Source organism: Oncorhynchus masou, chromosome 26 (assembly GCF_036934945.1).
Source record: "Oncorhynchus masou masou isolate Uvic2021 chromosome 26, UVic_Omas_1.1, whole genome shotgun sequence".
In the NCBI taxonomy this organism is placed as follows: domain Eukaryota; kingdom Metazoa; phylum Chordata; class Actinopteri; order Salmoniformes; family Salmonidae; genus Oncorhynchus; species Oncorhynchus masou.
Genome location: NC_088237.1, coordinates 7,643,352 through 7,656,876, shown reverse-complemented (window position 1 = coordinate 7,656,876; position 13,525 = coordinate 7,643,352). Strand labels below are relative to the sequence as shown.

At 47.9% G+C, this 13,525-nt stretch overlaps 1 protein-coding gene across 5 annotated transcripts in view; it reads left to right on the top strand.

The window, feature by feature from the left end:
* tbc1d22a (TBC1 domain family, member 22a) overlaps positions 1 to 13,525 on the top strand; it is a 208,758-nt gene that overhangs the window by 118,064 nt on the left and 77,169 nt on the right. For all 5 annotated transcript variants that reach the window (XM_064938236.1, XM_064938233.1, XM_064938234.1 and 2 more), the window contains one exon: positions 12,370 to 12,445. In XM_064938236.1, the coding sequence (XP_064794308.1) occupies positions 12,370 to 12,445 (76 nt within the window). The remainder of the gene's footprint in view (positions 1 to 12,369; positions 12,446 to 13,525) is intronic.

Here is a 13,525-nt window from a genome sequence, read left to right as displayed (position 1 = left end):
TGAAATATTATTGATTATTTATGACAAAAACAACATGATTGATTTTAAACATGGATGTTGAGAGCGCGCTTTGTGCTTTTGGATTACTGAACTAAACGCACCCACAAAATGGAGGTTTTTGGACATAAAGAGGGACATTATCGAACAATACAAACATTTATTGTGTAACATGGAGTCCTGGGAGTGCCACCAGGTGAAGATCATCAAAGGTTAGTGATTCTTTTAATCGCTTTTTCTGACTTTTTCTGAGTCCTCTCCTTGGCTGGAAAATGTCTGCATGGTTTCTTGTGGCTAGGTGCTGTCCTAACATAATCGCATGGTTGTGCTTTCGCCGTAAAGCCTTTTTGAAATCGGACACTGTGGTTGGATTAACAAGAAGTTTATCTTTAAAGTGGTGTATAATACTTGTATGTTTGAGGAATTTTAATTATGGGATTTCTGTTTGGATTTGGCGCCCTGCAATTTTACTGGCTGTTGTTGAGGTGGGACGCTAGCGTCCCAATGATCCCAGAGAGGCTAAGACACAAACAGCTTACAGACGGTAGGCAATTAAGGTCACAGTTATGAAAACTTAGGACACTAAAGAGGCCTTTCTACTGTCTCTGGAAAAACACCAAAAGAAAGATATCCCTGCTCATCTGCATGAACATGCCTTAGACATGCTGCAAGGAGGCATGAGGACTGCAGGTGTGGCCAGGGCAATACATTACAATGTCCGTACTGTGAGACGCCTAAGACAGCGCTACAGGGAGACAGGGCGGACAGCTGATCGTCCTCGCAGTGGCAGACCACATGTAACAACATCTGCACAGGATTGGTACATCGGAACATCACACCTGCGGGACAGGTACAGCATGGCAACAGCAACTGCCGAGTTATACCAGGAACGCACAATCCCTCCATGAGTGCTCAGAATGTCCTCAATAAGCTGAGAGAGGCTGGAATGAGGGCTTGTAGGCCTGTTGTAAAGGCAGGTCCTCACCAGACATCACCGGCAACAAAGTCGCCTATGGGCACAAACCAACCTTTGCTGGACCAGACAGGACAAAAAGTGCTCTTCACTGACGAGTTGCGGGTTGCTGTTTTGTCTCACCAGGGGTGATGGTCAGATTTGCGTTTATCGTCAATGGAATTAGCGTTACCCCGAGGCCTGTACTCTCGAGCGGGATCGATTTGGAGGTCGAGAGTCCTGCATGTTCTGAGGCAGTGTGTCACAGTGTAGCATTATTTATTAGAGAGGGGTAAAGAGATTTTGTTTGGGCGCCAGGCAGGTATTAACAATGCCGAAAGGAAAATAGTAGAATAGAGAGAGTACCACTACCAGACCCACACACATCAGCAGAAGAGACTGCCGAGAGTGTAGCGTGTTTACCAGATAGCCAGTGGAGAGAAAAGAGAATACACACCATATAAACCCACATCACAGCACAGGGGTAACCCCAATAAGAATACCTCATACAATAATAATAGTACTAATAATGGCAGAGCAATTTAACAGCAACTTCATACAAGAAAGAACCCAGTCATCAACATAGGATTTGCAATAAGCTGTATTATCTTCCAGTGGATGAGTGCAGAGGGTATGAATGTGGGGGGTGTTCATAGACACAACAAACGCCTTAAAAACGTCCACAATCTTCTCAGCCACATGTCATTAATACACCTCACCTCAATACAGTTCACGTAACAATACACAACTTGCAAGCAACCTCCCTTTTAACTAAAATGTCCACCCAATTACTTATGGCAGGGCAATAATAGTCCAGCTCTAATGAACGTCAATGGGAAGTGCATTTAAAAATAGTCTGTTGCAGGGTAAAGCACTGGACCGATAGAGGGAAGAGAAAGAGAGAAAGAGAACAAGAGAGATCTTAGCTGTGGTCTTCAGGCGTGCCGGTGTACTGTCTGACGGTTTGTTGCGAAGCTTTAACATACAAACCAACAAGGTTGCTACTAATCCATGCGATCCATAACGGGCGCGGTCCCAAACGAAAACAACCACGACCTAGAGTGATCACACCGATGATTGAGTTAAATACTTTATAAACTACACGCGCTGAAAACAAACAAAACTTCTGCGGCACAGCCCACACAATCAAACTGTCGCGCCACCCAAGAGCTCCACCCAAAAGAGCTGAAAGAGCTGTCTTTAATTCCTCCTTCCTTACTGCTGATGCGCTCTTGAAGTGGCAGTGCATGGTGGAGGCTCCGTGCAGGATTTTGCCACAACAGCATCATTGGACTGAGTTTGCCATTGCAGGCAATCTCAAAGCTGTGCGTTACAGGGAAGACATCCTCCTCTCTTGTGGTACCCTTCCTGCAGGCTCATCCTGGTGGCAATGCCACCATCCGTACTGCTCGTTCTGTGCGTGATTTCCTTCAAGACATGAATGTCAGTGTTCTGCAATAGCCAGCGAAGAGCCCGGATCTCAATCCCATTGAGCACGTCTGGGACCATTTGGATCTGAGGGCTAGGGCCATTCCCCCCCAGAAATGTCAGGGAACTTGCAGGTGCCTTGGTGGAAGATCTCACAGCAAGAACTGGCAAATCTGGTGCAGTCCATGAGGAGGAGATGTACTGCAGTACTTAATGCAGCTGGTGGCCACACCAGATACTGACTGTTACTTTTGATTTTCACTCCCCCTTTTTTTCAGTGTCCCATTATTCCATTTCTGTTAGTCACATGTCTGTGGTACTTGTTCAGTTTGTCTGTTGTTGAATCTTATATTTGTTCAAATATTTACACATGTTAAGTTTGCTGAAAATAATCGCAGTTGACAGTGAGGACGTTTCTTTTTATTTACTTAGAAAGTAGCTACAAACATTAAAGTCACCAACCACACGATCACTTTAAATATAAAATCTAATCCAATTTTATTTGTTACGTGCGCCTGATACAACATGTGTAGACCTTACTATGAAATGCTTCCTTACAATCCCTTAATTAACCAACAGTGCAGTTTTAAGAAAATAGAATCAAGAAAATATTTACTAAATGAGACTGACTAACAAAATAAATTGGGGCCTGTGGAATGTCCCACTCTTCAATGGCTTTACTAAGTTGCAGGATATAGGCGGGATCTGGAACACGCTGTTGTACACGTTGATCCAGAGCATCCCAAACATGCTCAACGGGTGATCCTTGCGACGTGTTGTCATGCTAAAACATGAGGTAATGCTGACTGATGAATGGTGCGACCATGGGCCTCAGGATCTCTTCACGGCATCTCTTTGCATTCAAATTGTCATCGATAAAATGCAATTGTGTTCGTTGTCGGTAGCTTATGCCTGCCCATACCATAACCCCACCGCCACCGGGCGCTCTGTTCATATAACGTTGAAACCAGCGAGCCACTCGCCCACACTACGCCATCCACACTTTCTGCCATCTGCCCGATACAGTTGAAACCGGGTTTCATCTGTGAAGAGCGCACTTCTCCAGTGTTCAAGTGGCCGTCCACAAGTTGGTTATGAAGCCGAGCTGCAGTCAGGTCAAGCCCCTGGTGAGGATGACAAGCAGGCAGATGAGCTTCCGTGAGATGGTATCTGACAGTTTGTGCAGAAACTATTTTTGGGTGCAAACCCGCAGTTTCATCAGCTGTCCAGTTGGCTGGTCTCAGACGATCCCGCAGGTGAAGTAGCAGGATGTGGAGGTCCCGGGCTGTTGTGGTTACACGTTGGAGGGGGTTTATGGTAGAGAAATGACCATAACATTCTCTGGCAACAGTTGAGATCCCGACTGTGGGGGAATTGATCCAGGAGCCTTCAAAAGGGGGGCTGCGGGACGCCAGTTGTCCATCCCTGACTTTGGTAGAAGGCTTGATTAAGGGCAAGGTTTGTGTGAATCTCTCTCACAAACAACTGGAGAGACCACACACACACACGTTACTTTCTGCCAGTTTAGCTGGGAGCTAGGGTCCCTGCTGTGGGAGGCTGGTGCCGCCTGCTGGTGCAGTCAGTGTTGAGGTGATGTAGTGAGAGGTGCAGTGGGTTTCTATCCTGGTATTACTCCTCTGGGATGTTTTAAGCAGGACTATGACTCATAGCTTCTGCCTGGTTCAGCTTGCTTCTGTGTGGGGGTGGCTGTGGTTGGAGCCCAGGGCTGGGTAATGCCAGTCTCTGTTTGGGGAAATATCTCACCCTAGCGCACCCCTGCCAATTAGATTCATTCATTTGTGCCCAGGAGGGAGGTGTGGGATACATGGTGAGAGGGAGGAGAGCCAGGGAAAGCAAGGTTCCAGACAAACATTTTCAGTTGGTGGCACCAGTCCATAATTTGGTCACACCAATTTTTCTATGCGGCATCATCTTAAGTCGGTGCTTTATTAAAAAGTGTAATAGACTACTAAGATTTTATTCAGTAATACATTTATATATTCATGTTTCAAAATATTCTAATGTGCAACCTAATCCAGTGATTGTCATGCATTTTGGGTTGACAATTAGGCTGTTAAATTTTACTGTTAAAAGGACTCTAAATATACTGTTATACCCACTAGTAGCCATGCATTAGTCTAAAAGTTAATGTAATCTCCATAAACCGTTGCAGTTGTAGCCTACGGCCCAGTGAGGCCTATGCGATCGCGATGGCCAATGCTCATTTCTCGCACTCTGTAACTCGAAGCCATATCATATGTCTTTGGTTGTAAAACAGTTGCTATTGAGCTCAAAATTGAGAGTTGATTGCAAAAAAAAGTACAGAAAGCTGAGAACCTCCTTAACTGTGACAACAGGATCGCTGTGTTTCCCCCGCTATTGGATTTTAAGATGTTATGCAATCAGAACCACTTTTTTTCCCTGGGTAAGCAGAGAGAGTGGCTTGCTCAGCACAGTAGCAGGACTCGGCGAAAAAGGTACAGGGGCAGGCAGACATTTTCATGACAAGAATGATGAGGATAATTTACCTTTCTGTTTAACCAAATCATGGTTTTAGCCTCCTAGTGTAAAAATGTGTGTAAAAATTCAAAGGGTCGCAAAAGTGACTAAATGTCACCGACCGGCTCAAATCGATCTTACGTAGTAACATATTGTGTTTTTTACATTGGATTAAAGTAGACTCAGAGCTATAAAAAGGTTTTTCAAAGTTTTTTTTTGTCACGTGCGCTGAATACAACAGGTGAAATGCTTACTTACAAGGATCTAACCAACAGTGCAAAAGCAAAAAAAAAAAAAGGTATTATGTGAACAACAGGTAAGTAAAGAAATAAAACAACAGTAAAAAGAAAGGCTATTTAACAGTAGCGAGGCTATAAAAGTAGCGAGGCTACATACGAACACCGGTTAGTCAGGCTGATTGAGGTAGTATGTACATGTAGGTATTGTTAAAGTGACTATGCACATATGAGGCGGCAAATGCAAATAGTCCGGCTACCATACAATACAGTTGAGGAACAATGGGAAAGTAATTTTGCTCTACCTGTAAACCCACTTTTGAGAAAATGGCCTTGTAATGTTTTGGTTTCTGCTGTACTGTTGGAGAGCCCTTCTTTGTCTACACCCATTCAGCATCATTCACACCCTCTTAAGCTTTAGCCCCACCCATCTCTTTAAGGGTTGATCTTAATGTATTAACAGCACCCAAGCTAACTTGCTAGCTACTTCCATGGCATCGAAGGGAGAGAGAACAACTCACTGAACACTCGCCCTAGCAGAGCTGTTATGTTATCCAGAGCGTTGGTGACTGCAACTGTGCTGTCAGATTGTCCATTCAATCTCTCATCGCTCTGGCCGATGAGTTCACTGATGTTCACTGACACGGCCATATTCACCAGGTTTTGAGCGTTTTGTAAATTCATCAGTTATTCTGCGCTCTCTGGCACACTCAGCTAACTAGGTAAACAATGAACCGTAATCCCAACTCATGTCGTCACTTCCACTGATTTGAAAACTCCTCCAGAAGGTGGAGAGCAACACTTCTGCAGTTTTAATACACAATCCATTTTTTAAAATACCGCGTTCGACAGGGTTACCTGGACATACTGACCAGCTCAAATAGACTGAAAGGCGCTATATTGTAGACCAATCCAAACTCATCTCTCTGCATGTCCAGCCCACTCATTATCTCAGCCAATCATGGCTAGCGGGAAGGCTGCGGTCTATTTCTTTGGATAAGCCAACTGGTCTCGTAATTTAACAATTTTATTCCTACTTACAGATGGCATATACGTTTGATATTAAGGCACATGAAAGTTCACATGTTCGAGAAGGCGTTTCTGCCAAAAAATACAATTAGATTTTATTATTATTATTTTATTACATTCAAACGACTTCCCTGTGAAGTCGTGACCCGCGAGCCCTGGAGAGAGGAGAATGAAACAATGGAGATGTAAGGAGACTGGGAGACTCAGAGGGAGGGTGGCAGGCAGGCAGGGGGGAGACATTGAGAGGGAGGCAGGTGAGACTGGAAGAATAGAATGAGGCGGGGAGGGACGGGGACCCGGGGAGGCAGGGTGAAGAGGGAGTTGTTCTGGCTGACTGCGGCTCTCTCTCTCCTACCTTTTTATTGACAGCTGGATGCCTCTTTTTCAGCTCCGCTCGCTACTCAATCACACAGCTGATAGAGGCCTGTCACTCATATTCTCCTTGTTTCTGACACACACACACATAGCCAACACTCACGCTCTATTCATTCCTTTCTCTGACACATCCAACACCAACTCCAACGATAAGACCCCATTCACATGCGCATTTAAGTGCCTCGCAGACACCGTTTAAAATATGTCCCAATCAACGAGTCCTAGAATTAGAGAGGCAGGGGAATGCAGGGGGGGGGGGAGAGGACAGGCTCTCAGTGTGAGGGAAATATTTATCCGATAAGCCCACGATTGCTGTTTGTTCCCTCACAGTGAGGAGCCAGGTTATCCCCAAACACACACAGAGCCATCCGCCAGTCAGCAGAGGGAGAGATGGATGTTGATGAAGGTGGGTCAATATGGCTTTGTCCTCCTCAACACCCCCCCCCCCCCGTGTTTGTATGGGTGTGTGTACACCCAGCAGGTCTATTGTGACTCGGGGTTATCTGTGGCTGTCATCTCTGTAGCAGATGCCTCCAGCGACCGGCAGACACACTTTCTCTGTTGTCCGCTGTTGCTGTTCACTTTGTTGATTGGCGCCGACACACACAATAACTAGCCTCAGTCATCGAAGACTGTGTCCCACATTGTTTGGCCACTAACAGAATAGAAAGGGGAAGAAATGGCAGCCCTGAAAACATCATTGGCCTTACATCGATCGTGAGATTCTTGTCATTCCTGGGATGAAAAGAGGGAATGGTTTGTCATTGTTGGTGAGGGCAGAGATGTGACAGACGGACAGTGACCCGATGGCTCCGTTTCTAGTGGAGAATAACAGAACAGCGAGAAAAGGAAAAGAAAGAAGAACAAAGTGTGGAATGTGGACATGTCCTGCCATTGCCTCAGAGGCTCAAAGCTGGAGTCAAGCAATTTATCACAGACAGTCTGGAGCTGTGGCTTTGTGGTGAGATGGGGAGTGAGAAAGGGAGGGAGAGAGAGGAAGAAGGGAGGGTCAGGAGGGCAAGAGGGCGAGGGAGAGGTGGGGCGAGAGAAGCAGATATGAGACAGCACCACACAGTGTTCATTACTGACCTCTGACCCAGCTGGAAAGTCTAGATCACAGGGTGTCATCTGAGTGCTATAGGTCAGGTTAAGTGTACCATAACTGTTGCACTGTGGCCTCACTCCCTACTTTTCTAGTGCTCTGCAGTAGGCCAGGTGTTACTTTCTAAATGTAACCTGTTACAGTTACAAGTTACCTGTCCTCAATTGTAATCAGTAAGTTATCTTTTGGATTACCCACACCCAGTAACGTAATCTGATTACTTTTAGATTACATTCCCCTTAAGAGGCATTAGAAGAAGACAAAAAAAAAAGAATACTGATTTCACATCTATTTGCAGGAAAAATCCGTGTTTAGAGTTTACATAGCTGGCCACACATGGATGTTGCATTTGACTTTACGGGTTGGTTTTGTAGGCTTCTTCGAGCTCATTGCTTTATTCTACAAATAATAATACAATTCGGCCATTTCTTTACTTTATAAACCAAAGTCGTATTTCCAGTCGTTCCAATGAATTGACCTGTTGGTCTTCAGGAATAGGACTTGGAAATATGGAATTATGAATTAGCCACAGTTTTTTTTTTTTTACCTGCCGCACGACCCAACAACGAAGGACTGATTAGCCTACTCTGTTGTTGATGATTTTGTTGTCATGGAGGACTGATTAGCCTACTCTGTTGTTGATGATTTTGTTGTCATGGAGGACTGATGAGCCTACTCTGTTGTTGATGATTTTGTTGTCATGGAGGACTGATGAGCCTACTCTGTTGTTGATGATTTTGTTGTCATGGAGGACTGATGAGCCTACTCTGTTGTTGATGATTTTGTTGTCTGTTGTTGATGATTTTGTTGTCATGGAGGACTGATGAGCCTACTCTGTTGTTGATGATTTTGTTGTCATGGAGGACTGATAGGGCTCATAGCTTTGAGTTGACATGTAAATTCTGCTCTCAGAATAGCATGCTTTGAGCACTGTCGAGAAGTGTTATGTACAGGACACGTGGAAGAAGAGCCCCGTAGGGTGCGTTTGCTGTATGGCTATCGTTGACCTTTTTAGTTGGTGACACTTTGACGTCTGGACAATTTGCAGAAGTCTAAGAGTTTGAGGATGTGTCCGTCAGGAGAGAAAATATCTCCTCCCCCCCTCCCTATTTACGACTCCCTGCACGGAGCAGCATTTTCCAGTGGACCAGAGAGAGAGAGGGGTACAGTAGCTAGTTCATTAAAGCAAGGGATCTTGAAGCTGATGTAATTATTGGTGCCTGTGGGCTCTGGGCTAGTCTTAATGCCTGCTTCAAACTGGCCAAGTGCTCACTCTCTGAACAGGTAATTGCATTTAGGCACAGAGAGAGAGAGGGAGGGAGGGAGAAAGATGAAGGGCAACGAGGGAGCAGTAACCTGGGAGGACCAGCTGTGCCTGGGCAGCATATTATGGTCTGTTGACCTGAGGACATGGCTACTGCACGTGTGCAGATGGAGCCAGGAAGTCTCAATCCCGACCCCGCTCTAATTAATCAGACCATAGCCCATCAAACCAGATATGATCTCACTGCATTGAACTGAGGGGTTCAGAACACTCAGTGGTACGGTCCTGGAGCTCCTCTATAGGACAATGGACTTGGATGGGGGAGTAGGGGTAACACTTGGTAGCGAGGATGGCTGAAAATGTCTTGACCCGGTACTGCTGTGTTCTTCCGAATCCATGTCAGCCATTGAAATATCCTTTATCTCTGTCAGTTTACATGAAATCCTTGTCATCTTCTGCGTAGTGTGTTATTTTCTGGAAGTAGCTTCTTATAGCTGGGCTGTACAGTAGCACTGGGAGGTCACAGGGAAGGGAGAGGTGATGGTAGGTCAAGGTTTCTCTCTCGGTCTCCCCACCCTCTCTATTCTTCTCCCTCTCACTCCCCCTCTGTCAGTAGTGTGTTGTATCCAGAGCCACTCCTGTATTCATGGCCACAACACTCGGGCCCCAGAACGCTCACTGCAGGATGCACAGTTGAGCCTGAAGGTCGGGCAGCAATTGTTTATCGGTTAATATGTCTCGCTCCCTCTGTCGCTCTGTCGCGCTCTCTCTCTCTCTCCCTCTGTCGCTCTCTCTCTCTCTCCCTCTGTCACTCTCTCTCTCTCTCTCCCTGTCTCTCTCTCTCTCTCGCTCCCTCTGTCGCTCTCTCTCTCGCTCCCTCTGTCACTCCCTCTGTCGCTCTCTCTCTCGCTCCCTCTGTCGCTCTCTCTCTCGCTCCCTCTGTCGCTCTCTCTCTCGCTCCCTCTGTCGCTCTCTCTCTCGCTCCCTCTGTCGCTCTCTCTCCCTCTGTCGCTCTCTCTCCCTCTGTCGCTCTCTCTCCCTCTGTCGCTCTCTCTCCCTCTGTCGCTCTCTCTCCCTCTGTCGCTCTCTCTCCCTCTGTCGCTCTCTCTCCCTCTGTCGCTCTCTCTCTCTCCCTCTGTCGCTCTCTCTCTCTCTCCCTCTGTCGCTCTCTCTCTCTCTCCCTCTGTCGCTCTCTATCTCGCTCCCTCTGTCGCTCCCTCTGTCGCTCTCTATCTCGCTCCCTCTGTCGCTCTCTCTCTCGCTCCCTCTGTCGCTCTCTCTCTCGCTCCCTCTGTCGCTCTCTCTCTCGCTCCCTCTGTCGCTCTCTCTCTCGCTCCCTCTCGCTCTCGCTCTCTCTCGCTCTCTCTCTCTCCCTCTGTCGCTCTCTCTCTCTCCCTCTGTCGCTCTCTCTCTCTCCCTCTGTCGCTCTCTCTCTCTCCCTCTGTCGCTCTCTCTCTCTCCCTCTGTCGCTCTCTCTCTCTCCCTCTGTCGCTCTCTCTCTCTCTCTCCCTCTGTCGCTCTCTCTCTCTCTCTCCCTCTGTCGCTCTCTCTCTCTCTCCCCTCTGTCGCTCTCTCTCTCTCTCTCCCTCTGTCGCTCTCTCTCTCGCTCCCCCTCTCTCTCGCTCCCCCTCTCTCTCGCTCCCCCTCTCTCTCGCTCCCCCTGTTGCTCCCCCTTTCTCTCGCTCCCCTCTCTCTCGCTCCCCCTGTTGCTCCCCCTTTCTCTCGCTCCCCCTCTCTCTCGCTCCCCCTCTCTCTCGCTCCCCCTCTCTCTCGCTCCCCCTTTCTCTCGCTCCCCCTCTCTCTCGCTCCCCCTCTCTCTTGCCTTGTCCTTGCAGCTCTCTCTACAAGTGCAACACATCAGCAGCATAGCCACACTCCTTCCATAGCAATTCCCATGGCTCAGAATGCAGACACACACACACACGTTTGTAATAACTTAAACTTAGAGACTCAGCCTATGATTTAATCATTTATTGCTTTGTAAATGCAGGCTAGATCCAAGGCCTGTTGTGAGGTTGTTGCTTTTCGTCCCCGAAGGCCTTAATCAAATAATAAATGATTTGATTCCTTAAATGTACATTAGGATTAAAACCTGGGCTTGTCTGCAAATGTCAAATGAACGTGACTTGCTCCACTATGTGAAGTCCACTTCCAATGGCAGTGTGTACATTAGGACCAACCTCAAACAAAAGTGACTTTTCAATGTCCAATTACTGTTCGCCTGTGTTATTAGCAGACCCATCAGCACTCTCTGAATGGAGTTCTATAAATCTGATCTTACATGTGCCCATTAGATGGATGCCCTCTTCACTCTGCTATAAGGAGACATCATTACCTCTTCAAGACCTGTCGTCTATTCATACTGTGACTAAAGGTGACCTTGCATGTATAATGGTCTCAGTACTTAGAGGAACTGAACCCCCCCCCCTGGTTGATGATATGAGGCCTATGTGGCGTCGGCCATAAACACACGTTTTAGTCCCAGAACAGTCAAGTGTAGTAATGAGGAGGGTGATAATGGATGAAAAAATCAGTCCCCCTTCAAGCCCTGCTGCTGATATTGGCATTTAGTCTGTAAAAGTTGCATTTAATCTCCTGTCAGCTTGTGTTTAGTGGTTCAGAGGACGGCTCACCTCCTGATCTCACTCTCTCACCTTCTCTCTGTCTTTGACCTCCCCTTCTCTCTGTCTGTGACCTCCCCTTCTCTCTGTCTTTGACCTCCCCTTCTCTCTGTCTGTGACCTCCCCTTCTCTTCAGGATGGCCACGAAATGGCCCATGGATCACGAGCTGGGGTTGCTAGTTGCTCACCCTTGAATGAGACTGTGTGTCCAGTGTCCCTCCACTAGTATACACAGTTGTTTGTTCATCTGTCGCCATTACTATTCCTCACACACATCCTTTTTTTCTTGACTGAAGTACATGATCGTTTGAAGCAACATTTTAGGGCAACAGACTTGTCTCTGTTTTTAAGTAAAATTGATAATAGTGCGGCCATCACCCCTAGTAAGTCAGACCACATCTTGCTGTGAAATTCATTTCTCTCTCTCTCTCTCTCTCTCTCTCTCTCTCTCTCTCTCTCTCTCTCTCTCTCTCTCTCACTCTCTCTCCCACACTCTCTCTCGCGCTCTCTCTCTCTCTCTCATTTTCTCGCGCTCTCTCTCTCTCTCGCTCTCTCTTTTCTCGCTCTCTCTCTCGTTTTCTCGCTCTCTCTCTCTCGTGCTCTCTCTCTCTCGTGCTCTCTCTCTCTCGTGCTCTCTCTCTCTCGTGCTCTCTCTCTCTCGTGCTCTCTCTCTCTCGTGCTCTCTCTCTCTCGTGCTCTCTCTCTCTCGTGCTCTCTCTCTCTCGTGCTCTCTCTCTCTCGTGCTCTCTCTCTCTCGTGCTCTCTCTCTCTCGTGCTCTCTCTCTCTCGTGCTCTCTCTCTCTCGTGCTCTCTCTCTCTCGTGCTCTCTCGCTCTCGCTCTCGCTCTCTCTCTCTCTCCAATCAAGGACAACTACACATTTGCCCAGCCGGGGATCCAAAGGAAAGTCAAGGCTCTGGAGGAGTTGGTCAGCAGGATTGATGGTGAGCTTCCTCTCCGCTTCCTCTCTCTCTCCTGTGGTTCTTTCTCTCTCTCTCTCCTGTCCTCTCCTGTGGTCCTTTCCCTCTCTCTCTCCTGTCCTCTCCTGTGGTCCTTTCCCTCTCTCTCTCTCCTGTCCTCTCCTGTGGTCCTTTCCCTCTCTCTCTCCTGTCCTCTCCTGTGGTCCTTTCCCTCTCTCTCTCCTGTCCTCTCCTGTGGTCCTTTCCCTCTCTCTCTCTCCTGTCCTCTCCTGTGGTCCTTTCCCTCTCTCTCTCCTGTCCTCTCCTGTGGTCCTTTCCCTCTCTCTCTCCTGTCCTCTCCTGTGGTCCTTTCCCCCTCTCTCTCTCTCTCTCTCTCTCTCTCTCTCTCTCTCTCTCTCTCTCTCTCTCTCTCTCTCTCTCTCTCTCTCTCTCTCTCTCTCTCTCTCTCTCCCCCCTGTGGTCCTTTCCCTCTCTCTCTCTCTCCTGTCCTCTCCTGTGGTCCTTTCCCTCTCTCTCTCTCCTGTCCTCTCCTGTGGTCCTTTCCCTCTCTCTCTCCTGTCCTCTCCTGTGGTCCTTTCCCTCTCTCTCTCCTGTCCTCTCCTGTGGTCCTTTCCCTCTCTCTCTCTCCTGTCCTCTCCTGTGGTCCCCCCTCTCTCTCTCTCTCTCTCTCTCTCTCTCTCTCTCTCTCTCTCTCTCTCTCTCTCTCTCTCTCTCTCTCTCTCTCTCTCTCTCTCTCTCCTCCCCCTGTGGTCCTTTCCCTCTCTCTCTCTCTCTCTCTCGTTCTCTCCTGTGGTCCTTTCCCTTTCTCTCTGTCTCTCCTGTGGTCCTTTCCCTGTCCTCTCCTGTGGTCCTTTCCCTCTCTCTCTCCTGTCCTCTCCTGTGGTCCTTTCCCTCTCTCTCTCCTGTCCTCTCCTGTGGTCCTTTCCCTCTCTCTCTCCTGTCCTCTCCTGTGGTCCTTTCCCTCTCTCTCTCCTGTCCTCTCCTGTGGTCCTTTCCCTCTCTCTCTCTCTGTCCTCTCCTGTGGTCCTTTCCCTCTCTCTCCTGTCCTCTCCTGTGGTCCTTTCCCTCTCTCTCCTGTCCTCTCCTGTGGTCCTTTCCCTCTCT